This window comes from Oncorhynchus gorbuscha, unplaced genomic scaffold, assembly GCF_021184085.1.
Source record: "Oncorhynchus gorbuscha isolate QuinsamMale2020 ecotype Even-year unplaced genomic scaffold, OgorEven_v1.0 Un_scaffold_1152, whole genome shotgun sequence".
Taxonomy (NCBI): domain Eukaryota; kingdom Metazoa; phylum Chordata; class Actinopteri; order Salmoniformes; family Salmonidae; genus Oncorhynchus; species Oncorhynchus gorbuscha.
Window position 1 is genome coordinate 10,439 of NW_025746018.1, and position 27,781 is coordinate 38,219.

The following is a 27,781-nucleotide window of genomic DNA, read 5'->3' on the forward strand; positions in this document are numbered from 1 at the left end:
TGGGGAGTTAACGTACAGCCCTACACAGGTAGTACCCCCACTCTGGAGGCCTACGGACTGGACGCTGACAAGTGGGAGTTAGCATACACAGCCCTACTCAGGTAGTACCCCCCCCACTCTGGAGGCCTACGGACTGGACGCTGACAAGTGGGGAGTTAACGTACAGCCATACTCAGGTAGTACCCCCCACTCTGGAGGCCTACGGACTGGACGCTGACAAGTGGGGAGTTAACGTACAGCCATACTCAGGTAGTACCCCCACTCTGGAGGCCTACGGACTGGACGCTGACAAGTGGGGAGTTAACGTACAGCCATACTCAGGTAGTACCCCCCACTCTGGAGGCCTACGGACTGGACGCTGACAAGTGGGGAGTTAACGTACACAGCCATACTCAGGTAGTACCCCCCACTCTGGAGGCCTACGGACTGGACGCTGACAAGTGGGGAGTTAACCACTACAGCCCTACTCAGGTAGTACCCCCCCACTCTGGAGGCCTACGGACTGGACGCTGACAAGTGGGAGTTAACACTACAGCCATACTCAGGTAGTACCCCCCTACATAGAGACACATACTCAGGTAGTACCCCCCACTACACAGAGACACATACTCAGGTATTACCCCCCACTACACAGAGACACATACTCAGGTATTACCCCCCCCCACTACACAGAGACACATACTCAGGTAGTACCCCCCCCCCCACTACACAGAGACACATACTCAGGTAGTACCCCCCCCCCCCCCCCCACTACACAGAGACACATACTCAGGTAGTACCCCCCACTACACAGAGACACATACTCAGGTAGTACCCCCCACTACACAGAGACACATACTCAGGTAGTAACCCCCACTCTGGAGGCCTACGGACTGGACGCTGACAAGTGGGGACCTCCCCCCACTACGTACAGCCATACTCAGGTAGTACCCCCCCACTACACAGAGACACATACTCAGGTAGTACCCCCCACTACACAGAGACACATACTCAGGTAGTACCCCCCACTACACAGAGACACATACTCAGGTAGTACCCCCCCACTACACAGAGACACATACTCAGGTAGTACCCCCCACTACACAGAGACACATACTCAGGTAGTACCCCCCACTACACAGAGACACATACTCAGGTAGTACCCCCCCCACTACACAGAGACACATACTCAGGTAGTACCCCCCACTACACAGAGACACATACTCAGGTAGTACCCCCCACTACAGAGACACATACTCAGGTAGTAGGGTCTAACTAGGTGGAGGTGTAACCAGGCCCTCCCAGTACAGCTCTGTAGGGTCTAACTAGCTGTAACCAGGCCATCCCAGTACAGCTCTGTAGGGTCTAACTAGGTGTAACCAGGCCATCCCAGTACAGCTCTGTAGGGTCTAACTAGGTGTAACCAGGCCATCCCAGTACAGCTCTGTAGGGTCTAACTAGGTGTAACCAGGCCGTCCCAGTACAGCTCTGTAGGGTCTAACTAGGTGTAACCAGGCCATCCCAGTACAGCTCTGTAGGGTCTAACTAGGTGGAGGTGTAACCAGGCCATCCCAGTACAGCTCTGTAGGGTCTAACTAGGTGTAACCAGGCCATCCCAGTACAGCTCTGTAGGGTCTAACTAGGTGGAGGTGTAACCAGGCCATCCCAGTACAGCTCTGTAGGGTCTAACTAGGTGTAACCAGGCCATCCCAGTACAGCTCTGTAGGGTCTAACTAGGTGTAACCAGGCCATCCCAGTACAGCTCTGTAGGGTCTAACTAGGTGTAACCAGGCCATCCCAGTACAGCTCTGTAGGGTCTAACTAGGGTCTAACTAGGTGGAGGTGTAACCAGGCCATCCCAGTACAGCTCTGTAGGGTCTAACTAGTTGTAACCAGGCCATCCCAGTACAGCTCTGTAGGGTCTAACTAGGTGTAACCAGGCCATCCCAGTACAGCTCAGTCTAACTAGGTGTAACCAGGGTCTAAGGGTCTAACTAGGTGTAACCAGGCCATCCCAGTACAGCTCTGTAGGGTCTAACTAGGTGGAGGTGTAACCAGGCCATCCCAGTACAGCTCTGTAGGGTCTAACTAGGTGTAACCAGGCCATCCCAGTACAGCTCTGTAGGGTCTAACTAGGTGTAACCAGGCCATCCCAGTACAGCTCTGTAGGGTCTAACTAGGTGTAACCAGGCCATCCCAGTACAGCTCTGTAGGGTCTAACTAGGTGTAACCAGGCCATCCCAGTACAGCTCTGTAGGGTCTAACTAGGTGTAACCAGGCCATCCCAGTACAGCCCTGTAGGGTCTAACTAGGTGTAACCAGGCCATCCCAGTACAGCTCTGTAGGGTCTAACTAGGTGTAACCAGGCCATCCCAGTACAGCTCTGTAGGGTCTAACTAGGTGGAGGTGTAACCAGGCCATCCCAGTACAGCTCTGTAGGGTCTAACTAGGTGGAGGTGTAACCAGGCCATCCCAGTACAGCTCTGTAGGGTCTAACTAGGTGGAGGTGTAACCAGGCCATCCCAGTACAGCTCTGTAGGGTCTAACTAGGTGTAACCAGGCCATCCCAGTACAGCTCTGTAGGGTCTAACTAGGTGTAACCAGGCCATCCCAGTACAGCTCTGTAGGGTCTAACTAGGTGTAACCAGGCCATCCCAGTACAGCTCTGTAGGGTCTAACTAGGTGGAGGTGTAACCAGGCCATCCCAGTACAGCTCTGTAGGGTCTAACTAGGTGTAACCAGGCCATCCCAGTACAGCTCTGTAGGGTCTAACTAGGTGTAACCAGGCCATCCCAGTACAGCTCTGTAGGGTCTAACTAGGTGTAACCAGGCCATCCCAGTACAGCTCTGTAGGGTCTAGGCCACTACAGCTCTGTGGGGTGTAACCAGGCCATCCCAGTACAGCTCTGTAGGGTCTAACTAGGTGTAACCAGGCCATCCCAGTACAGCTCTGTAGGGTCTAACTAGGTGGAGGTGTAACCAGGCCATCCCAGTACAGCTCTGTAGGGTCTAACTAGGTGTAACCAGGCCATCCCAGTACAGCTCTGTAGGGTCTAACTAGGTGTAACCAGGCCATCCCAGTACAGCTCTGTAGGGTCTAACTAGGTGGAGGGGTGTAACCAGGCCATCCCAGTACAGCTCTGTAGGGTCTAACTAGGTGTAACCAGGCCATCCCAGTACAGCTCTGTAGGGTCTAACTAGGTGTAACCAGGCCATCCCAGTACAGCTCTGTAGGGTCTAACTAGGTGTAACCAGGCCATCCCAGTACAGCTCTGTAGGGTCTAACTAGGTGTAACCAGGCCATCCCAGTACAGCTCTGTAGGGTCTAACTAGGTGTAACCAGGCCATCCCAGTACAGCTCTGTAGGGTCTAACTAGGTGTAACCAGGTCCCAGTACAGCCAGGCCATCCCAGTACAGCTCTGTAGGGTCTAACTAACTAGGTGTAACCAGGCCATCCCAGTACAGCTCTGTAGGGTCTAACTAGGTGTAACCAGGCCATCCCAGTACAGCTCTGTAGGGTCTAACTAGGTGTAACCAGGCCATCCCAGTACAGCTCTGTAGGGTCTAACTAGGTGGAGGTGTAACCAGGCCATCCCAGTACAGCTCTGTAGGGTCTAACTAGGTAACCAGGCCATCCCAGTACAGTGAGGGTCTAACCAGGCCATCCCAGTACAGCTCTGTAGGGTCTAACTAGGTGGAGGTGTAACCAGGCCATCCCAGTACAGCTCTGTAGGGTCTAACTAGGTGTAACCAGGCCATCCCAGTACAGCTCTGTAGGGTCTAACTAGGTGTAACCAGGCCATCCCAGTACAGCTCTGAGGGTCTGTAACCAGGCCATCCCAGTACAGCTCTGTAGGGTCTAACTAACCAGGTCCCAGTACAGCTCTGAGGGTCTAACTAGGTGTAACCAGGCCATCCCAGTACAGCTCTGTAGGGTCTAACTAGGTGTAACCAGGCCATCCCAGTACAGCTCTGTAGGGTCTAACTAGGTGGAGGTGTAACCAGGCCATCCCAGTACAGCTCTGTAGGGTCTAACTAGGTGTAACCAGGCCATCCCAGTACAGCTCTGTAGGGTCTAACTAGGTGTAACCAGGCCATCCCAGTACAGCTCTGTAGGGTCTAACTAGGTGTAACCAGGCCATCCCAGTACAGCTCTGTAGGGTCTAACTAGGTGTAACCAGGCCATCCCAGTACAGCTCTGTAGGGTCTAACTAGGTGTAATCCCAGGCCATCCCAGTACAGCTCTGTAGGGTCTAACTAGGTGGAGGTGTAACCAGGCCATCCCAGTACAGCTCTGTAGGGTCTAACTAGGTGTAACCAGGCCATCCCAGTACAGCTCTGTAGGGTCTAACTAGGTGTAACCAGGCCATCCCAGTACAGCTCTGTAGGGTCTAACTAGGTGTAACCAGGCCATCCCAGTACAGCTCTGTAGGGTCTAACTAGGTGTAACCAGGCCATCCCAGTACAGCTCTGTAGGGTCTAACTAGGTGTAACCAGGCCATCCCAGTACAGCTCTGTAGGGTCTAACTAGGTGTAACCAGGCCATCCCAGTACAGCTCTGTAGGGTCTAACTAGGTGTAACCAGGCCATCCCAGTACAGCTCTGTAGGGTCTAACTAGGTGTAACCAGGCCATCCCAGTACAGCTCTGTAGGGTCTAACTAGGTGGAGGTGTAACCAGGCCATCCCAGTACAGCTCTGTAGGGTCTAACTAGGTGTAACCAGGCCATCCCAGTACAGCTCTGTAGGGTCTAACTAGGTGGAGGTGTAAGGGTCTAACAGGCCATCCCAGTACAGCTCTGTAGGGTCTAACTAGGTGTAACCAGGCCATCCCAGTACAGCTCTGTAGGGTCTAACTAGGTGTAACCAGGCCATCCCAGTACAGCTCTGTAGGGTCTAACTAGGTGTAACCAGGCCATCCCAGTACAGCTCTGTAGGGTCTAACTAGGTGGAGGTGTAACCAGGCCATCCCCCAGCTCTGTACAGCTCTGTAGGGTCTAACTAGGTGGAGGTGTAACCAGGCCATCCCAGTACAGCTCTGTAGGGTCCCTACAGCTCTGTAGGGTAGGTGTAACCAGGCCATCCCAGTACAGCTCTGTAGGGTCTAACTAGGTGTAACCAGGCCATCCCAGTACAGCTCTGTAGGGTCTAACTAGGTGGAGGTGTAACCAGGCCATCCCAGTACAGCTCTGTAGGGTCTAACTAGGTGTAACCAGGCCATCCCAGTACAGCTCTGTAGGGTCTAACTAGGTGTAACCAGGCCATCCCAGTACAGCTCTGTAGGGTCTAACTAGGTGGAGGTGTAACCAGGCCATCCCAGTACAGCTCTGTAGGGTCTAACTAGGTGTAACCAGGCCATCCCAGTACAGCTCTGTAGGGTCTAACTAGGTGTAACCAGGCCATCCCAGTACAGCTCTGTAGGGTCTAACTGTAACCAGGTGGAGTCTAACTAGGTGTAACCAGGCCATCCCAGTACAGCTCTGTAGGGTCTAACTAGGTGTAACCAGGCCATCCCAGTACAGCTCTGTAGGGTCTAACTAGGTGTAACCAGGCCATCCCAGTACAGCTCTGTAGGGTCTAACTAGGTGGAGGTGTAACCAGGCCATCCCAGTACAGCTCTGTAGGGTCTAACTAGGTGTAACCAGGCCATCCCAGTACAGCTCTGTAGGGTCTAACTAGGTGGAGGTGTAACCAGGCCATCCCAGTACAGCTCTGTAGGGTCTAACTAGGTGTAACCAGGCCATCCCAGTACAGCTCTGTAGGGTCTAACTGTAGGTGTAACCAGGCCATCCCAGTACAGCTCTGTAGGGTCTAACTAGGTGTAACCAGGCCATCCCAGTACAGCTCTGTAGGGTCTAACTAGGTGTAACCAGGCCATCCCAGTACAGCTCTGTAGGGTCTAACTAGGTGTAACCAGGCCATCCCAGTACAGCTCTGTAGGGTCTAACTAGGTGTAACCAGGCCATCCCAGTACAGCTCTGTAGGGTCTAACTAGGTGTAACCAGGCCATCCCAGTACAGCTCTGTAGGGTCTAACTAGGTGGAGGCCAGCTGTACAACCAGGCCATCCCAGTACAGCTCTGTAGGGTCTAACTAGGTGTAACCAGGCCATCCCAGTACAGCTCTGTAGGGTCTAACTAGGTGTAACCAGGCCATCCCAGTACAGCTCTGTAGGGTCTAACTAGGTGGAGGTGTAACCAGGCCATCCCAGTACAGCTCTGTAGGGTCTAACTAGGTGGAGGTGTAACCAGGCCATCCCAGTACAGCTCTGTAGGGTCTAACTAGGTGGTGTAACCAGGCCATCCCAGTACAGCTCTGTAGGGTCTAACTAGGTGTAACCAGGCCATCCCAGTACAGCTCTGTAGGGTCTAACTAGGTGTAACCAGGCCATCCCAGTACAGCTCTGTAGGGTCTAACTAGGTGTAACCAGGCCATCCCAGTACAGCTCTGTAGGGTCTAACTAGGTGGAGGTGAAACCAGGCCATCCCAGTACAGCTCTGTAGGGTCTAACTAGGTGGAGGTGTAGCCAGGCCATCCCAGTACAGCTCTGTAGGGTCTAACTAGCTGTAACCAGGCCATCCCAGTACAGCTCTGTAGGGTCTAACTAGGTGTAACCAGGCCATCCCAGTACAGCTCTGTAGGGTCTAACTAGGTGTTACCAGGCCGTCCCAGTACAGCTCTGTAGGGTCTAACTAGGTGTAACCAGGCCATCCCAGTACAGCTCTGTAGGGTCTAACTAGGTGTTACCAGGCCGTCCCAGTACAGCTCTGTAGGGTCTAACTAGGTGTTACCAGGCCATCCCAGTACAGCTCTGTAGGGTCTAACTAGGTGTAACCAGGCCGTCCCAGTACAGCTCTGTAGGGTCTAACTAGGTGGAGGTGTAACCAGGCCATCCCAGTACAGCTCTGTAGGGTCTAACTAGGTGTAACCAGGCCATCCCAGTACAGCTCTGTAGGGTCTAACTAGGTGTAACCAGGCCATCCCAGTACAGCTCTGTAGGGTCTAACTAGGTGGAGGTGTAACCAGGCCATCCCAGTACAGCTCTGTAGGGTCTAACTAGGTGTAACCAGGCCGTCCCAGTACAGCTCTGTAGGGTCTAACTAGGTGGAGGTGTAACCAGGCCATCCCAGTACAGCTCTGTAGGGTCTAACTAGGTGTAACCAGGCCATCCCAGTACAGCTCTGTAGGGTCTAACTAGGTGTAACCAGGCCATCCCAGTACAGCTCTGTAGGGTCTAACTAGGTGTAACCAGGCCATCCCAGTACAGCTCTGTAGGGTCTAACTAGGTGTAACCAGGCCATCCCAGTACAGCTCTGTAGGGTCTAACTAGGTGTAACCAGGCCATCCCAGTACAGCTCTGTAGGGTCTAACTAGGTGGAGGTGTAACCAGACCATCCCAGTACAGCTCTGTAGGGTCTAACTAGGTGTAACCAGGCCATCCCAGTACAGCTCTGTAGGGTCTAACTAGGTGGAGGTGTAACCAGGCCATCCCAGTACAGCTCTGTAGGGTCTAACTAGGTGTAACCAGGCCATCCCAGTACAGCTCTGTAGGGTCTAACTAGGTGTAACCAGGCCATCCCAGTACAGCTCTGTAGGGTCTAACTAGGTGGAGGTGTAACCAGACCATCCCAGTACAGCTCTGTAGGGTCTAACTAGGTGGAGGTGTAACCAGGCCATCCCAGTACAGCTCTGTAGGGTCTAACTAGGTGGAGGTGTAACCAGGCCATCCCAGTACAGCTCTGTAGGGTCTAACTAGGTGTAACCAGGCCATCCCAGTACAGCTCTGTAGGGTCTAACTAGGTGTAACCAGGCCATCCCAGTACAGCTCTGTAGGGTCTAACTAGACGATGTGTTTGTAGGCTCCCCTGCTAACTTTGCTGTGTACACGGCGATCGTGGAGCCTCATGGGAGGATCATGGGTCTGGACCTCCCCGACGGAGGTCACCTGACGCACGGCTTCATGACGGACAAGAAGAAGATCTCTGCCACATCCATCTTCTTTGAGTCCATGCCCTACAAGGTAAACAACAACAACAACAACACACACTGAGACACAACAACACACCCGTCTTCTTTGAGTCCATGCCCTACAAGGTAAACAACAACAACAACAACACATCCATCTTCTTTGAGTCCATGCCCTACAAGGTAAACAACAACACATCCGTCTTCTTTGAGTCCATGCCCTACAAGGTAAACAACAACAACAACACATCCATCTTCTTTGAGTCCATGCCCTACAAGGTAAACAACAACACATCCGTCTTCTTTGAGTCCATGCCCTACAAGGTAAACAACAACACATCCATCTTCTTTGAGTCCATGCCCTACAAGGTAAACAACAACACATCCGTCTTCTTTGAGTCCATGCCCTACAAGGTAAACAACAACACATCCATCTTCTTTGAGTCCATGCCCTACAAGGTAAACAACAACACATCCGTCTTCTTTGAGTCCATGCCCTACAAGGTAAACAACAACAACACATAGCGAGGAGCATAGAGAGAGGGGCATAGAGAGAGAGGAGCATAGAGAGAGAGGAGCATAGAGAGAGAGGAGCATAGAGAGAGAGGAGCATAGAGAGAGAGAGGAGCATAGAGAGAGAGAGGAGCATAGAGAGAGAGAGGAGCATAGAGAGAGGAGCAGCGAGAGAGGAGCATAGAGAGAGGAGCATAGAGAGAGGGGCAGAGAGAGAGGAGCATAGAGAGAGGAGCATAGAGAGAGGAGCAGAGAGAAAGGAGCAGAGAGAAAGGAGCAGAGAGAGAGGAGCAGAGAGAAAGGAGCAGAGAGAGAGGAGCCAGAGCATAGAGAGAGGAGCATAGAGAGAGGGGCATAGAGAGAGGAGCCAGAGAGAGAGAGGAGCAGAGAGAGAGAGGAGCAGAGAGAGAGAGGAGCAGAGAGAGAGGAGCAGAGAGAGAGGAGCAAGAGCATAGAGAGAGGAGCAGAGAGAGAGGAGAGGAGCAGAGACACACCACACAGTTTATTTGAGATCAACGTCCTTCTGCCTGCCTGTCCAGCCAAGGTAACCACGGCGAGAACAGACTGTCTGATGCACCGTTATGTCATCACACCAAAGATGGACCTTGACACGGTTAGTTGGTTGTGTCAGTGTTGTCTTTATGTTGCAACATTGTTGCTGTGCAAAGGCCTTGACCACACGGAGTTGTCTCACTGACCTTTACCCATCCTCAACACCTGATTGGCTGATTTAAATGATGTGGTAAAGGGACTGGATAGGACGGAGGTACTGTGCAGCCCTCTTTATTGACCTTTCGAAGGCTTTCCATACTGTAGACCAAAGATCTAAGATCGTCTGCAGTCGTTCTGGATCGGGCCTCATTTTATTGGTCAGGTTTCCGGGTCGCGAACTTCCTTGGTGTTCAAATCACTAAAGACTTAAAGTACCCGGAGTGTTCCTTAAAGTACCCGGAGTGTTCCTTAAAGTACCCGGAGTGTTCCTTAAAGTACCCGGAGTGTTCCTTAAAGTACCCGGAGTGTTCCTTAAAGTACCCGGAGTGTTCCTTAAAGTACCCGGAGTGTTCCTTAAAGTACCCGGAGTGTTCCTTAAAGTACCCGGAGTGTTCCTTAAAGTACCCGGAGTGTTCCTTAAAGTACCCGGAGTGTTCCTTAAAGTACCCGGAGTGTTCCTTAAAGTACCCGGAGTGTTCCGTTCCCGGAGTGTTCCGTTCCCGGAGTGTTCCGTTCCCGGAGTGTTCCGTTCCCGGAGTGTTCCTCCTCGGAGTGTTCCTCCTCGGAGTGTTCCTCCTCGGAGTGTTCCTCCTCTGAGTGTTCCTCCTCTGAGTGTTCCTCCTCTGAGTGTTCCTCCTCTGAGTGTTCCTCCTCTGAGTGTTCCTCCTCTGAGTGTTCCTCCTCTGAGTGTTCCTCCTCTGAGTGTTCCTCCTCTGAGTGTTCCTCCTCTGAGTGTTCCTCCTCTGAGTGTTCCTCCTCTGAGTGTTCCTCCTCTGAGTGTTCCTCCTCTGAGTGTTCCTCCTCTGAGTGTTCCTCCTCTGAGTGTTCCTCCTCTGAGTGTTCCTCCTCTGAGTGTTCCTCCTCTGAGTGTTCCTCCTCTGAGTGTTCCTCCTCTGAGTGTTCCTCCTCTGAGTGTTCCTCCTCTGAGTCCCGGAGTGTTCCTCCTCTGAGTCCCGGAGTGTTCCTCCTCTGAGTCCCGGAGTGTTCCTCCTCTGAGTCCCGGAGTGTTCCTCCTCTGAGTCCCGGAGTGTTCCTCCTCTGAGTCCCGGAGTGTTCCTCCTCTGAGTCCATAGAGTGTTCCTCCTCTGAGTCCCGGAGTGTTCCTCCTCTGAGTCCCAGTGTTCCTCCTCTGAGTCTTATAAAGTGTTCCTCCTCCGAGTCCCGGAGTGTTCCTCCTCCGAGTCCCGGAGTGTTCCTCCTCCGAGTCCCGGAGTGTTCCTCCTCCGAGTCCCGGAGTGTTCCTCCTCCGAGTCCCGGAGTGTTCCTCCTCCGAGCCCCGGAGTGTTCCTCCTCCGAGCCCCGGAGTGTTCCTCCTCCGAGCCCCGGAGTGTTCCTCCTCCGAGCCCCGGAGTGTTCCTCCTCCGAGCCCCGGAGTGTTCCTCCTCCGAGCCCCGGAGTGTTCCTCCTCCGAGCCCCGGAGTGTTCCTCCTCCGAGCCCCGGGTGTTCTCCTCCGAGCCCCGGAGTGTTCCTCCTCCGAGTCCCGGAGTGTTCCTCCTTTGAGTCCTTTGATTTCTCAATGGCAGAAACACATAGAATAGTAACTTGGAGCACCCCTAAGAAAACATTCCCAAATTTACAAATTCTTAAATCAATTCTTATAAAGTTATTCTAAAAGTTGGGCTTGATTTTTTTTCTTTCTCCAAATCGGTTTGAATTTCAGAGATCACGTGATCAAAGCCAACCAGCTGTAAACGCGTCTACCATGATGGTATTTAACTGCTGATGATGACGTAGATAGTACCAGCCTATGGGAAAGAGACATTTTCAAGGCGTTTGTGGTGGCTGTGCGTGGTGCTAATTCGGTCGTTCTGTGGCTCTCGGGGGTTGTTTTCTATACAGTGCTGCCTAAACAGAAATGCGATGCTTCGGCCACTGGGATCGGGTGGCATTCCGGAGAAGGGGCCATGCTTTTTTTGGAGGGTGATTTTTTTTTTTGGTCTGTGGGAGGGGGATGTGGGAGGGGGATGTGGGAGGGGATGTGGGAGGGGAGGGTGGGGAGGGGAGGGATGTGGGAGGGGTGTGGGAGGGGGAGGGGGTGGGGAGGGGAGGGATGTGGGAGGGGTGTGGGAGGGAAGTGTATTTCTGGATCGTAGGATCAATGTGGCTTCTTGTTGAAGAGGCAGCAGATAACGGTAGCTTTCTAGAGCTTTCTAAACATTTCTAGAGCTTTCTCTCCTCTTTCTCCATTTCTGAATTGGGGGCAATTTTCTTTCTTTGTAGACAAATGTATGTGGACAACCCTTTTCAAATGAGTGGATTATGTTTCAGCCGTTGCTGACAGATGTATAAAGTCATGGACTCGACAAGGTGCCGAAGGGGTTCCCCCAGATTAACAAAGTGACGCTCGTTAATCTGTGTTGTATCAGGTGGATCCAGACACTGGTCTCATCAACTACGACTAGTGACGTTAATCTGTGTTGTATCAGGTAGATCCTAGTGACGTTAATCTGTGTTGTATCAGGTAGATCCTAGTGACGTTAATCTGTGTTGTATCAGGTAGATCCTAGTGACGTTAACCTGTGTTGTATCAGGTAGATCCTAGTGACGTTAATCTGTGTTGTATCAGGTAGATCCAGACACTGGTCTCATCAACTACGACCGACTGGAGGAGAACGCCCGGCTGTTCCACCCTAGACTGATCATCGCAGGTAACACACACCACCACCATCATCATCATCATATACACACACACACACACACACCACCAGCAGGTCCTGTCGCCAGCTGTATCACATTGTGTCCAATCAGACTATAGATCAGACTAGAGATTCTGTTGTGTCATTTGGGCCTGGTTTCTCAGACACAGAATCTCCTGTTGTGTCATTTGGGCCTGGTTTCCCAGACACAGAATCTCCTGTTGTATCATTTGGGCCTGGTTTCTCAGACACAGAATCTCCTGTTGACATTGTATCATTTGGGCCTGGTTTCCCAGACACAGAATCTCCTGTTGTATCATTTGGGCCTGGTTTCCCAGACACAGAATCTCCTGTTGTATCATTTGGGCCTGGTTTCCCAGACACAGAATCTCCTGTTGTATCATTTGGGCCTGGTTTCCCAGACACAGAATCTCCTGTTGACATTGTATCATTTGGGCCTGGTTTCCCAGACACAGAATCTCCTGTTGACATTGTATCATTTGGGCCTGGTTTCCCAGACACAGAATCTCCTGTTGACATTGTATCATTTGGGCCTGGTTTCCCAGACACAGAATCTCCTGTTGTATCATTTGGGCCTGGTTTCCCAGACACAGAATCTCCTGTTGTATCATTTGGGCCTGGTTTCTCAGACACAGAATCTCCTGTTGACATTGTATCATTTGGGCCTGGTTTCCCAGACACAGAATCTCCTGTTGTATCATTTGGGCCTGGTTTCTCAGACACAGAATCTCCTGTTGTATCATTTGGGCCTGGTTTCCCAGACACAGAATCTCCTGTTGACATTGTATCATTTGGGCCTGGTTTCCCAGACACAGAATCTCCTGTTGTATCATTTGGGCCTGGTTTCCCAGACACAGAATCTCCTGTTGACATTGTATCATTTGGGCCTGGTTTCCCAGACACAGAATCTCCTGTTGTATCATTTGGGCCTGGTTTCCCAGACACAGAATCTCCTGTTGTATCATTTGGGCCTGGTTTCTCAGACACAGAATCTCCTGTTGTATCATTTGGGCCTGGTTTCCCAGACACAGAATCTCCTGTTGTATCATTTGGGCCTGGTTTCCCAGACACAGAATCTCCTGTTGTATCATTTGGGCCTGGTTTCCCAGACACAGAATCATTTCCTGGTTTGACAGAATTGTATCATTTGGGCCTGGTTTCCCAGACACAGAATCTCCTGTTGTATCATTTGGGCCTGGTTTCCCAGACACAGAATCTCCTGTTGTATCATTTGGGCCTGGTTTCTCAGACACAGAATCTCCTGTTGTATCATTTGGGCCTGGTTTCCCAGACACAGAATCTCCTGTTGACATTGTATCATTTGGGCCTGGTTTCCCAGACACAGAATCTCCTGTTGTTGTATCATTTGGGCCTGGTTTCCCAGACACAGAATCTCCTGTTGACATTGTATCATTTGGGCCTGGTTTCCCAGACACAGAATCTCCTGTTGTATCATTTGGGCCTGGTTTCCCAGACACAGAATCTCCTGTTGTATCATTTGGGCCTGGTTTCCCAGACACAGAATCTCCTGTTGACATTGTATCATTTGGGCCTGGTTTCCCAGACACAGAATCTCCTGTTGTATCATTTGGGCCTGGTTTCCCAGACACAGAATCTCCTGTTGTATCATTTGGGCCTGGTTTCCCAGACACAGAATCTCCTGTTGTATCATTTGGGCCTGGTTTCCCAGACACAGAATCTCCTGTTGTATCATTTGGGCCTGGTTTCCCAGACACAGAATCTCCTGTTGTATCATTTGGGCCTGGTTTCCCAGACACAGAATCTCCTGTTGTATCATTTGGGCCTGGTTTCTCAGACACAGAATCTCCTGTTGACATTGTATCATTTGGGCCTGGTTTCCCAGACACAGAATCTCCTGGTTTGACACAGAATCTCCTGTTGTATCATTTGGGCCTGGTTTCCCAGACACAGAATCTCCTGTTGTATCATTTGGGCCTGGTTTCCCAGACACAGAATCTCCTGTTGACATTGTATCATTTGGGCCTGGTTTCCCAGACACAGAATCTCCTGTTGTATCATTTGGGCCTGGTTTCCCAGACACAGAATCTCCTGTTGTATCATTTTTGACACAGGCCTGGTTTCAGAATCTCCTGTTGTATCCAGACACAGAATCTCCTGTTGTATCATTTGGGCCTGGTTTCCCAGACACAGAATCTCCTGTTGTATCATTTGGGCCTGGTTTCCCAGACACAGAATCTCCTGTTGTATCATTTGGGCCTGGTTTCTCAGACACAGAATCTCCTGTTTGACACAGAATCTCCTTGTATCATTTGGGCCTGGTTTCCCAGACACAGAATCTCCTGTTGTATCATTTGGGCCTGGTTTCCCAGACACAGAATCTCCTGTTGTATCATTTGGGCCTGGTTTCCCAGACACAGAATCTCCTGTTGACATTGTATCATTTGGGCCTGGTTTCCCAGACACAGAATCTCCTGTTGTATCATTTGGGCCTGGTTTCCCAGACACAGAATCTCCTGTTGTATCATTTGGGCCTGGTTTCCCAGACACAGAATCTCCTGTTGTATCATTTGGGCCTGGTTTCCCAGACACAGAATCTCCTGTTGTATCATTTGGGCCTGGTTTCCCAGACACAGAATCTCCTGTTGTATCATTTGGGCCTGGTTTCCCAGACACAGAATCTCCTGACATTGTATCATTTGGGCCTGGTTTCCCAGACACAGAATCTTGTGTATCATTTGGGCCTGGTTTCTCCAGAATCTCCTGTATCATTTGGGCCTGGTTTCCCAGACACAGAATCTCCTGTTGTATCATTTGGGCCTGGTTTCCCAGACACAGAATCTCCTGTTTGACATTGTATCATTTGGGCCTGGTTTCCCAGACACAGAATCTCCTGTTGTATCATTTGGGCCTGGTTTCCCAGACACAGAATCTCCTGTTGTATCATTTGGGCCTGGTTTCCCAGACACAGAATCTCCTGTTGACATTGTATCATTTGGGCCTGGTTTCCCAGACACAGAATCTCCTGTTGTATCATTTGGGCCTGGTTTCCCAGACACAGAATCTCCTGTTGTATCATTTGGGCCTGGTTTCCCAGACACAGAATCTCCTGGTGTATCATTTGGGCCTGGTTTCCCAGACACAGAATCTCATGGTGTATCATTTGGGCCTGGTTTCCCAGACACAGAATCTCCTGGTGTATCATTTGGGCCTGGTTTCCCAGACACAGAATCTCATGGTGTATCATTTGGGCCTGGTTTCCCAGACACAGAATCTCCTGTTGTATCATTTGGGCCTGGTTTCTCAGACACAGAATTTCCTGTTGACATTGTATCATTTGGGCCTGGTTTCCCAGACACAGAATCTCCTGTTGTATCATTTGGGCCTGGTTTCTCAGACACAGAATCTCCTGTTGTATCATTTGGGCCTGGTTTCCCAGACACAGAATCTCCTGTTGTATCATTTGGGCCTGGTTTCCCAGACACAGAATCTCCTGTTGTATCATTTGGGCCTGGTTTCCCAGACACAGAATCTCCTGTTGTATCATTTGGGCCTGGTTTCCCAGACACAGAATCTCCTGTTGTATCATTTGGGCCTGGTTTCCCAGACACAGAATCTCCTGTTGTATCATTTGGGCCTGGTTTCCCAGACACAGAATCTCCTGTTGTATCATTTGGGCCTGGTTTCCCAGACACAGAATCTCCTGTTGTATCATTTGCCTTGTATCATTTGGGCCTGGTTTCCCAGACACAGAATCTCCTGGTGTATCATTTGGGCCTGGTTTCCCAGACACAGAATCTCCTGGTGTATCATTTGGGCCTGGTTTCCCAGACACAGAATCTCCTGGTGTATCATTTGGGCCTGGTTTCCCAGACACAGAATCTCCTGTTGTATCATTTGGGCCTGGTTTCCCAGACACAGAATCTCCTGTTGTATCATTTGGGCCTGGTTTCTCAGACACAGAATCTCCTGTTGAAATATCTTGTCCAGGACTTTCCAATGTCATTATCTGTAAAAAAAAAAAAAAAAAAACTTTTGCCATCGTTTGGTGCATCTTTTTAACTACAAAACATTGAAATCTGTAATTTTCACAGTTGATGTTGGGAATGGTGCTGAGGATGAGGTTGAAAAAACTGAGACCGTTTCCTGTTAATCGTTCCTGTCTTCTCTGCAGGTACCAGCTGTTATTCCCGTAACCTCGACTACGCTCGGCTGCGTCGTATCGCCGATGAGAACGGAGCTTTCCTATTGGCCGACATGGCACACATCAGCGGACTGGTGGCGGCCGGGGTCGTCCCGTCTCCGTTCGAGTACTGTGACGTGGTCTCCACGACGACCCACAAGACGCTGCGGGGCTGTCGCTCTGGGGTCATCTTCTACAGAAAGGGTACGGAGAGGAGGGGGGGTATAATGCTGGTCTCTCTCTGTGGGGTTTTGTGTGTGTATCATGCTGGTCTCTCTCTCTATGGGGTTTAGTGTGTGTATCATGCTGGTCTCTCTCTCTGTGGGGTTTAGTGTGTGTATCATGCTGGTCTCTCTCTCTCTGGGGTTTAGTGTGTGTATCATGCTGGTCTTTCTCTCTGTGGGGTTTAGTGTGTGTATCATACTGGTCTCTCTCTCTGTGGGGTTTAGTGTGTGTATCATGCTGGTCTCTCTCTCTGTGGGGTTTAGTGTGTGTACCATGCTGGTCTCTCTCTCTCTGTGGGGTGTAGTGTGTGTATCATGCTGGTCTCTCTCTGTGGGGGTTAGTGTGTGTATAATGCTGGTCTCTCTCTGTGTGAGGTTTAGTGTGTGTATCATGCTGGTCTCTATCTCTGTGGGGTTTAGTGTGTGTATCATGCTGGTCTCTCTCTCTGTGGGGTTTAGTGTGTGTATCATGCTGGTCTCTCTCTCTCTGTGGGGTTTAGTGTGTGTATCATGCTGGTCTCTCTCTCTCTGTGGGGTTTAGTGTGTGTATCATGCTGGTCTCTCTCTCTGTGGGGTTTAGTGTGTGTATCATGCTGGTCTCTCTCTCTCTGGGGTTTAGTGTATGTATCATGCTGGTCTCTCTCTCTGTGGGGTTTAGTGTGTGTATCATGCTGGTCTCTCTCTGTGGGGTTTAGTGTGTGTATCATGCTGGTCTCTCTCTCTGTGGGGTTTAGTGTGTGTATCATGCTGGTCTCTCTCTGTGGGGTTTAGTGTGTGTATCATGCTGGTCTCTCTCTCTCTGTGGGGTTTAGGTGTGTGTATCATGCTGGTCTCTCTCTCTCTCTGGGGTTTAATGTGTGTATCATGTTGATCTCTCTCTGTGGGGTTTAGTGTGTGTATCATGCTGGTCTCTCTCTCTGTGTGGGGTTTAGTGTGTGTATCATGCTGGTCTCTCTCTCTGTGTGGGGTTTAGTGTGTGTATCATGCTGGTCTCTCTCTCTGTGGGGTTTAGTGTGTGTATCATGTTGATCTCTCTCTGTGGGGTTTAGTGTGTGTATCATGCTGGTCTCTCTCTCTGGGGTTTAGCGTGTATATCATGCTGGTCTCTCTCTCTGTGGGGTTTAGTGTGTGTGTCATGCTGGTCTCTCTCTCTCTGTGGGGTTTAGTGTGTGTATCATGCTGGTCTCTCTCTCTGTGTGGGGTTTAGTGTGTGTATCATGCTGGACTCTCTCTCTGTGGGGTTTAGTGTGTGTATCATGCTGGTCTCTCTCTCTCTGTGGGGTTTAGTGTGTGTCATGCTGGTCTCTCTCTCTGTGGGGTTTAGTGTGTGTATCATGCTGGTCTCTCTCACTCTGGGGTTTAGTGTGTGTACCATGCTGGTCTCTCTCTGTGGGGTTTAGTGTGTGTGTCATGCTGGTCTCTCTCTCTGTGGGGTTTAGTGTGTGTATCATGGTGGTCTCTCTCTCTGTGGGGTTTAGTGTGTGTGTCATGCTGGTCTCTCTCTCTCTGGGGTTTAGTGTGTGTCATGCTGGTCTCTCTCTCTGTGGGGTTTAGTGTGTGTGTCATGCTGGTCTCTCTCTCTGTGGGGTTTAGTGTGTGTATCATGCTGGTCTCTCTCTCTCTGTGGGGTTTTGTGTGTGTATCATGCTGGTCTCTCTCTCTATGGGGTTTAGTGTGTGTATCATGCTGGTCTCTCTCTCTGTGGGGTTTAGTGTGTGTATCATGCTGGTCTCTCTCTCTCTGGGGTTTAGTGTGTGTATCATGCTGGTCTTTCTCTCTGTGGGGTTTAGTGTGTGTATCATACTGGTCTCTCTCTCTGTGGGGTTTAGTGTGTGTATCATGCTGGTCTCTCTCTCTGTGGGGTTTAGTGTGTGTACCATGCTGGTCTCTCTCTCTCTCTGTGGGGTGTAGTGTGTGTATCATGCTGGTCTCTCTGTGGGGGTTAGTGTGTGTATAATGCTGGTCTCTCTCTGTGTGAGGTTTAGTGTGTGTATCATGCTGGTCTCTATCTCTGTGGGGTTTAGTGTGTGTATCATGCTGGTCTCTCTCTCTGTGGGGTTTAGTGTGTGTATCATGCTGGTCTCTCTCTCTGTGGGGTTTAGTGTGTGTATCATGCTGGTCTCTCTCTCTCTGTGGGGTTTAGTGTGTGTATCATGCTGGTCTCTCTCTCTGTGGGGTTTAGTGTGTGTATCATGCTGGTCTCTCTCTCTCTGGGGTTTAGTGTATGTATCATGCTGGTCTCTCTCTCTGTGGGGTTTAGTGTGTGTATCATGCTGGTCTCTCTCTGTGGGGTTTAGTGTGTGTATCATGCTGGTCTCTCTCTCTGTGGGGTTTAGTGTGTGTATCATGCTGGTCTCTCTCTGTGGGGTTTAGTGTGTGTATCATGCTGGTCTCTCTCTCTCTGTGGGGTTTAGGTGTGTGTATCATGCTGGTCTCTCTCTCTCTCTCTGGGGTTTAATGTGTGTATCATGTTGATCTCTCTCTGTGGGGTTTAGTGTGTGTATCATGCTGGTCTCTCTCTCTGTGTGGGGTTTAGTGTGTGTATCATGTTGATCTCTCTCTGTGGGGTTTAGTGTGTGTATCATGCTGGTCTCTCTCTGGGGTTTAGCGTGTATATCATGCTGGTCTCTCTCTCTGTGGGGTTTAGTGTGTGTGTCATGCTGGTCTCTCTCTCTGTGGGGTTTAGTGTGTGTATCATGCTGGTCTCTCTCTCTGTGTGGGGTTTAGTGTGTGTATCATGCTGGACTCTCTCTCTGTGGGGTTTAGTGTGTGTATCATGCTGGTCTCTCTCTCTCTGGGGTTTAGCGTGTGTATCATGCTGGTCTCTCTCTCTGTGGGGTTTAGTGTGTGTGTCATGCTGGTCTCTCTCTGTGGGGTTTAGTGTGTGTGTCATGCTGGTCTCTCTCTCTGTGGGGTTTAGTGTGTGTATCATGCTGGTCTCTCTCACTCTGGGGTTTAGTGTGTGTACCATGCTGGTCTCTCTCTGTGGGGTTTAGTGTGTGTGTCATGCTGGTCTCTCTCTCTGTGGGGTTTAGTGTGTGTATCATGGTGGTCTCTCTCTCTGTGGGGTTTAGTGTGTGTGTCATGCTGGTCTCTCTCTCTCTGGGGTTTAGTGTGTGTCATGCTGGTCTCTCTCTCTGTGGGGTTTAGTGTGTGTGTCATGCTGGTCTCTCTCTCTGTGGGGTTTAGTGTGTGTATCATGCTGGTCTCTCTCTCTGTGTGGGGTTTAGTGTGTGTATCATGCTGGTCTCTCTCTGTGGGGTTTAGTGTGTGTATCATGCTGGTCTCTCTCTGTGGGGTTTAGTGTGTGTGTCATGCTGGTCTCTCTCTGTGGGGTTTAGTGTGTGTGTCATGCTGGTCTCTCTCTGTGGGGTTTAGTGTGTGTGTCATGCTGGTCTCTCTCTCTGTGGGGTTTAGTGTGTGTATCATGCTGGTCTCTCTCTGTGGGGTTTAGTGTGTGTGTCATGCTGTTCTCTCTCTGTGTGGGGTTTAGTGTGTGTATCATGCTGGTCTCTCTCTCTCTGTGGGGTTTAGTGTGTGTATCATGCTGGTCTCTCTCTCTGTGGGGTTTAGTGTGTGTATCATGCTGGTCTCTCTCTGTGGGGTTTAGTGTGTGTATCATGCTGGTCTCTCTCTGTGGGGTTTAGTGTGTGTATCATGCTGGTCTCTCTCTCTGTGGGGTTTAGTGTGTGTGTCATGCTGGTCTCTCTCTCTGTGGGGTTTAGTGTGTGTGTCATGCTGGTCTCTCTCTGTGTCCCTGTCCTCCAGGAATACGTAGTGTGGACCCTAAGGGAAAGGAGACTCTGTATAATCTGGAGTCTCTCATCAACCAGGCAGTGTTCCCAGGACTACAGGGAGGACCCCACAACCACGCCATCGCAGGTACAGGCACTTCTCTGGACACCTATATTGGCTTTATATACAGGCACCTACACAGACATCTCTAAGGTGGATATTAACAAGGAAACCTCACAACCGCACTAACACAGGTAAAGTAGCTAGGACACCTCACTATGACAGGTAAAGTAGACAGGACACCTCACTATGACAGGTAAAGTAGACAGGACACCTCACTATGACAGGTACAGTAGCCAGGACACCTCACTATGACAGGTACAGTAGCCAGGACACCTCACTATGACAGGTACAGTAGCCAGGACACCTCACTATGACAGGTACAGTAGCCAGGACACCTCACTATGACAGGTACAGTAGCCAGGACACCTCACTATGACAGGTACAGTAGCCAGGACACCTCACTATGACAGGTACAGTAGCCAGGACACCTCACTATGACAGGTACAGTAGCCAGGACACCTCACTATGACAGGTACAGTAGCCAGGACACCTCACTATGACAGGTACAGTAGCCAGGACACCTCACTATGACAGGTACAGTAGCCAGGACACCTCACTATGACAGGTAATATGAATGTTTCTCCAGGTGGTGGCCCTGAAGCAGGCTCTGACCCCAGAGTTTAAGGGTTAATGTTTCTCCAGGTGGAGCAGGCTCTGACCCCAGAGTTTAAGGGTTAATGTTTCTCCAGGTGGAGCAGGCTCTGACCCCAGAGTTTAAGGGTTAATGTTTCTCCAGGTGGAGCAGGCTCTGACCCCAGAGTTTAAGGGTTAATGTTTCTCCAGGTGGAGCAGGCTCTGACCCCAGAGTTTAAGGGTTGATGTTTCTCCAGGTGGAGCAGGCTCTGACCCCAGAGTTTAAGGGTTAATGTTTCTCCAGGTGGAGCAGGCTCTGACCCCAGAGTTTAAGGGTTAATGTTTCTCCAGGTGGAGCAGGCTCTGACCCCAGAGTTTAAGGGTTAATGTTTCTCCAGGTGGAGCAGGCTCTTACCCCAGAGTTTAAGGGTTAATGTTTCTCCAGGTGGAGCAGGCTCTAACCCCAGAGTTTAAGGGTTAATGTTTCTCTAGGTGGAGCAGGCTCTGACCCCAGAGTTTAAGCGTTAATGTTTCTCCAGGTGGAGCAGGCTCTGACCCCCAGTTAAGTTTGACCCCAGAGTTTAGTGTTTCTCCAGGTGGAGCAGACTCTGACCCCAGAGTTTAAGGGTTAATGTTTCTCCAGGTGGAGCAGGCTCTAACCCCAGAGTTTAAGGGTTAATGTTTCTCTAGGTGGAGCAGGCTCTGACCCCAGAGTTTAAGCGTTAATGTTTCTCCAGGTGGAGCAGGCTCTGACCCCAGAGTTTAAGGGTTAGTGTTTCTCCAGGTGGAGCAGACTCTGACCCCAGAGTTTAAGGGTTAATGTTTCTCTAGGCGGTGGCCCTGAAGCAGGCTCTGACCCCAGAGTTTAAGGGTTAATGTTTCTCTAGGTGTGGTGGTGGCCCTGAAGCAGGCTCTGACCCCAGAGTTTAAGGGTTAATGTTTCTCTAGGTGGTGGCCCTGAAGCAGGCTCTGACCCCAGAGTTTAAGAGTTAATGTTTCTCTAGGTGTGGCGGTGGCCCTGAAGCAGGCTCTGACCCCAGAGTTTAAGGGTTAGTGTGTTAATGTGTGTGAATGTTTCTCTAGGTGTGGTGGTGGCCCTGAAGCAGGCTCTGACCCCAGAGTTTAAGGGTTAGTGTGTTAATGTGTGTGAATGTTTCTCTAGGTGTGGCGGTGGCCCTGAAGCAGGCTCTTACCCCAGAGTTTAAGGCGTATCAGTACCAGGTACTCTCTAACTGCAGAGCTATGGCCAACGCCCTCATCAACCACGGGTACAAGATCGTCACCGGTGAGACAATAATGTCATGGTTGTGGTTAACAGACTGTAACCTGTGTTAATGTTGATGTATGTTGTTGTAGGGTTGTGTTAATGTTGCTATAGGGTTGTGTTAATGTTGCTGTAGGGTTGTGTTAATGTTGCTGTAGGGTTGTTAATGTTGCTGTAGGGTTGTGTTAATGTTGCTGTAGGGTTGTGTTAATGTTGCTGTAGGGTTGTGTTAATGTTGTTAATGTTGCTGTAGGGTTGTGTTAATGTTGCTGTAGGGTTGTGTTAATGTTGCTGTAGGTTGCTGTAGGGTTGTGTTAATGTTGCTGTAGGGTTGTGTTAATGTTGCTGTATGGTTGTGTTAATGTTGCTGTATGGTTGTGTTAATGTTGCTGTAGGGTTGTGTTAATGTTGCTGTAGGGTTGTGTTAATGTTGCTGTAGGGTTGTGTTAATGTTGCTGTAGGGTTGTGTTAATGTTGTTGTAGGGTTGTGTTAATGTTGTGTTAATGTTGCTGTAGGGTTGTGTTAATGTTGCTGTAGGGTTGTGTTAATGTTGTTGTAGGGTTGTGTTAATGTTGCTGTAGGGTTGTGTTAATGTTGCTGTAGGGTTGTGTTAATGTTGCTGTAGGGTTGTGTTAATGTTGCTGTAGGGTTGTGTTAATGTTGCTGTAGGGTTGTGTTAATGTTGCTGTAGGGTTGTGTTAATGTTGCTGTAGGGTTGTGTTAATGTTGCTGTAGGGTTGTGTTAATGTTGCTGTAGGGTTGTGTTAATGTTGCTGTAGGGTTGTGTTAATGTTGCTGTAGGTTGCTGTAGGGTTGTGTTAATGTTGCTGTAGGGTTGTGTTAATGTTGCTGTAGGGTTGTGTTAATGTTGCTGTAGGGTTGTGTTAATGTTGCTGTAGGGTTGTGTTAATGTTGCTGTAGGGTTGTGTTAATGTTGCTGTAGGGTTGTGTTAATGTTGCTGTAGGTTGCTGTAGGGTTGTGTTAATGTTGCTGTAGGGTTGTGTTAATGTTGCTGTAGGGTTGTGTTAATGTTGCTGTAGGGTTGTGTTAATGTCGCTGTAGGGTTGTGTTAATGTCGCTGTAGGGTTGTGTTAATGTCGCTGTAGGGTTGTGTTAATGTCGCTGTAGGGTTGTGTTAATGTCGCTGTAGGGTTGTGTTAATGTTGCTGTAGGGTTGTGTTAATGTTGTTGTAGGGTTGTGTTAATGTTGTGTTAATGTTGCTGTAGGGTTGTGTTAATGTTGCTGTAGGGTTGTGTTAATGTTGCTGTAGGGTTGTGTTAATGTTGCTGTAGGGTTGTGTTAATGTTGCTGTAGGGTTGTGTTAATGTTGCTGTAGGGTTGTGTTAATGTTGCTGTAGGGTTGTGTTAATGTTTGCTGTAGGGTTGTGTTAATGTTGCTGTAGGGTTGTGTTAATGTTGCTGTAGGGTTGTGTTAATGTTGCTGTAGGGTTGTGTTAATGTTGCTGTAGGGTTGTGTTAATGTTGCTGTAGGGTTGTGTTAATGTTGCTGTAGGGTTGTGTTAATGTTGCTGTAGGGTTGTGTTAATGTTGCTGTAGGGTTGTGTTAATGTTGCTGTAGGGTTGTGTTAATGTTGCTGTAGGGTTGTGTTAATGTTGCTGTAGGGTTGTGTTAATGTTGCTGTAGGGTTGTGTTAATGTTGCTGTAGGGTTGTGTTAATGTTGCTGTAGGGTTGTGTTAATGTTGTTAATGTTGCTGTAGGGTTGTGTTAATGTTGCTGTAGGGTTGTGTTAATGTTGCTGTAGGTTGCTGTAGGGTTGTGTTAATGTTGCTGTAGGGTTGTGTTAATGTTGCTGTATGGTTGTGTTAATGTTCTCCAGGGGGTTCTGATAACCATCTGATCTTACTGGACCTGAGGCCCAACGGGACGGACGGTGGACGAGCTGAGAAGGTTCTAGAAGCTGCTGCCATCGCCTGCAACAAGAACACCTGTCCAGGTAAGTAACAGACACAGTCCTCTGTAGGTGGTGAGAGTGCTCCGTGTCCCAGTTGTCTGTATATGTGTGTGTCTGTGTGTGTGTGTGTGTGTGTGTGTGTGTGTGTGTGTGTGTGTGTGTGTGTGTGTGTGTGTGTGTGTGTGTGTGTATATACATAATGTGTGTGTGTGTGTGTATATACATAATGTGTGTGTGTGTGTGTGTGTGTGTGTATATACATAATGTGTGTGTGTGTGTGTGTGTGTGTAGGTGATAAGAGTGCGTTGCGTCCCAGCGGTCTGAGGTTCGGCTCTCCTGCTCTGACCTCCAGAGGAATGGTTGAAGACGACTTCAGGAAGGTCGCAGAGTTCATCCACAGAGGTGACCCCTGACCTCTGTGTCTATAGACATAGTGCTGACCCTAGATATCCAGCTAGCAGACGAAGGCCACCTCTAACCCCTAACCCCTGACCTCTTTGTCTATAGACATAGTGCTGACCCTAGATGTCCAGCTAGTAGACCAAGGCCACCCCTAACCCCTGACCTCTGTGTCTATAGACATAGTGCTGACCCTAGATGTCCAGCTAGCAGACCATGGCCACCCCTAACCCCTAACCCCTGACCTCTGTGTCTATAGACATAGTGCTGACCCTAGATGTCCAGCTAGCAGACCAAGGCCACCCCTAACCCCTAACCCCTGACCTCTGTGTCTATAGACATAGTACTGACCCTAGATGTCCAGCTAGCAGACCAAGGCCACCTCTAACCCCTGACCTCTGTGTCTATAGACATGGTGCTGACCCTAGATGTCCAGCTAGCAGACCAAGGCCACCTCTAACCCCTGACCTCTGTGTCTATAGACATAGTGCTGACCCCAGATGTCCAGCTAGCAGACCAAGGCCACCCCTAACCCCTGACCTCTGTGTCTATAGACATAGTACTGACCCTAGATGTCCAGCTAGCAGACCAAGGCCACCCCTAACCCCTGACCTCTGTGTCTATAGACATAGTACTGACCCTAGATGTCCAGCTAGCAGACCAAGGCCACCTCTAACCCCTGACCTCTGTGTCTATAGACATAGTGCTGACCCTAGATGTCCAGCTAGCAGACCAAGGCCACCCCTAACCCCTGACCTCTGTGTCTATAGACATAGTGCTGACCCTAGATGTCCAGCTAGCAGACCAAGGCCACCTCTAACCCCTAACCCCTGACCTCTGTGTCTATAGACATAGTGCTGACCCTTGATGTCCAGCTAGCAGACCAAGGCCACCCCTAACCCCTAACCCCTGACCTCTGTGTCTATAGACATAGTACTGACCCTAGATGTCCAGCTAGCAGACCAAGGCCACCTCTAACCCCTGACCTCTGTGTCTATAGACATAGTGCTGACCCTAGATGTCCAGCTAGCAGACCAAGGCCACCTCTAACCCCTGACCTCTGTGTCTATAGACATAGTGCTGACCCCAGATGTCCAGCTAGCAGACCAAGGCCACCCCTAACCCCTGACCTCTGTGTCTATAGACATAGTACTGACCCTAGATGTCCAGCTAGCAGACCAAGGCCACCCCTAACCCCTGACCTCTGTGTCTATAGACATAGTACTGACCCTAGATGTCCAGCTAGCAGACCAAGGCCACCTCTAACCCCTGACCTCTGTGTCTATAGACATAGTGCTGACCCTAGATGTCCAGCTAGCAGACCAAGGCCACCCCTAACCCCTGACCTCTGTGTCTATAGACATAGTGCTGACCCTAGATGTCCAGCTAGCAGACCAAGGCCACCTCTAACCCCTGACCTCTGTGTCTATAGACATAGTGCTGACCCTAGATGTCCAGCTAGCAGACCAAGGCCACCCCTAACCCCTGACCTCTGTGTCTATAGACATAGTGCTGACCCCAGATGTCCAGCTAGCAGACCAAGGCCACCTCTAACCCCTGACCTCTGTGTCTATAGACATAGTGCTGACCCTAGATGTCCAGCTAGCAGACCAAGGCCACCTCTAACCCCTTGACCTCTCACCCCTCGTTCTCCTTACAGGTATCCAGATGACCCTGGACATCCAGGCCTCTCTGCAGCCCAAGGCGACCCTGAAGGAGTTTAAGGAGGCCCTGGCAGGGGAGGGGAAGCACCAGGAGAGGGTAGCAGAGCTGAGGGGGGAGGTGGAGGCTTTCGCTGGGGGGTTCCCCATGCCTGGTCTGGAGGAACTTTAAAGACCTGTTTTCAAGTTGTTTTCTGTCACCTGCCACATCATCATACCTCTGCTGTCCTCTGTCTTACCGGTTTGACTGACTGGTTTGTCCTCTGCCTAAACGGTTTGACTGACTGTTTCCTTCTCTGCTGTCCTCTGCCTAAACGGTTTGACTAACTGGTTTGTCCCCTGCCTAAACGGTTTGACTGACTGTTTCCTTCTCTGCTGTCCTCTGCCTAAACGGTTTGACTAACTGGTTTGTCCCCTGCCTTAACGGTTTGACTGACTGTTTCCTTCTCTGCTGTCCTCTGCCTAAACGGTTTGACTAACTGGTTTGTCCCCTGCCTTAACGGTTTGACTGACTGACTTTCCTTCTCTGCTGTCCTCTGCCTAAACGGTTTGACTGACTGGTTTGTCCCCTGCCTTAACGGTTTGACTGACTGGTTTGTCCTCTGCCTTAACGGTTTCACTGACTGTTTCCTTCTCTGCTGTCCTCTGCCTAAACGGTTTGACTGACTGGTTTGTCCCCTGCCTTAACGGTTTGACTGACTGGTTTGTCCTCTGTCTCAACGGTTTGACTGACTGGTTTGTCCTCTGTCTCAACGATTTGACTGACTGGTTTGTCCTCTGTCTCAACGGTTTGACTGACTGGTTTGTCCCCTGCCTTAACGGTTTGACTGACTGACTTTCCTTCTCTGCTGTCCTCTGCCTAAACGGTTTGACTGACTGGTTTGTCCCCTGCCTTAACGGTTTGACTGACTGGTTTGTCCTCTGTCTCAACGGTTTGACTGACTGGTTTGTCCTCTGTCTCAACGATTTGACTGACTGGTTTGTCCTCTGTCTCAACGGTTTGACTGACTGGTTTGTCCCCTGCCTTAACGGTTTGACTGACTGACTTTCCTTCTCTGCTGTCCTCTGCCTAAACGGTTTGACTGACTGGTTTGTCCCCTGCCTTAACGGTTTGACTGACTGGTTTGTCCTCTGCCTTAACGGTTTGACTGACTGTTTCCTTCTCTGCTGTCCCCTGCCTGAACGGTTTGACTGACTGGTTTGTCCCCTGCCTTAACAGTTTGACTGACTGGTTTGTCCCCTGCCTTAACAGTTTGACTGACTGTTTCCTTCTCTGCTGTCCTCTGCCTTAACAGTTTGACTGACTGGTTTGTCCCCTGCCTTAACAGTTTGACTGACTGGTTTGTCCCCTGCCTTAACAGTTTGACTGACTGGTTTGTCCCCTGCCTTAACGGTTTGTCTGACTGGTTTGACTGACTGGTTTGTCCCCTGCCTGAACGGTTTGACTGACTGGTTTGACTGACTGTTTCCTTCTCTGCCTGAACGGTTTGACTGACTGGTTTGTCCCCTGCCTGAACGGTTTGACTGACTGGTTTGTCCCCTGCCTTAACAGTTTGACTGACTGGTTTGTCCCCTGCCTTAACAGTTTGACTGACTGGTTTGTCCCCTGCCTTAACGGTTTGTCTGACTGGTTTGACTGACTGGTTTGTCCCCTGCCTGAACGGTTTGACTGACTGGTTTGTCCCCTGCCTGAACGGTTTGACTGACTGGTTTGTCCCCTGCCTGAACGGTTTGACTGACTGGTTTGTCCCCTGCCTTAACAGTTTGACTGACTGGTTTGTCCCCTGCCTTAACGGTTTGTCTGACTGGTTTGACTGACTGGTTTGACTGACTGGTTTGTCCCCTGCCTGAACGGTTTAATGTAATGAAACCCAATAAAACTCACAGATGTGGACCACA

At 50.1% G+C, this 27,781-nt stretch overlaps 1 protein-coding gene across 1 annotated transcript; it reads left to right on the top strand.

The window, feature by feature from the left end:
• Positions 1-267: 267 nt before the first annotated feature.
• On the top strand, positions 268-27,781 carry LOC124021632 (serine hydroxymethyltransferase, cytosolic-like). The gene is made up of 9 exons (XM_046336770.1): positions 268-321; positions 7,837-7,997; positions 11,734-11,815; positions 15,978-16,190; positions 19,979-20,092; positions 21,804-21,926; positions 23,748-23,864; positions 24,114-24,224; positions 25,882-27,781. Exons 2-9 carry the CDS (start codon positions 7,893-7,895, stop codon positions 26,052-26,054), a joined length of 1,038 nt encoding a protein of 345 aa, XP_046192726.1. The 5' UTR covers positions 268-321; positions 7,837-7,892; the 3' UTR covers positions 26,055-27,781.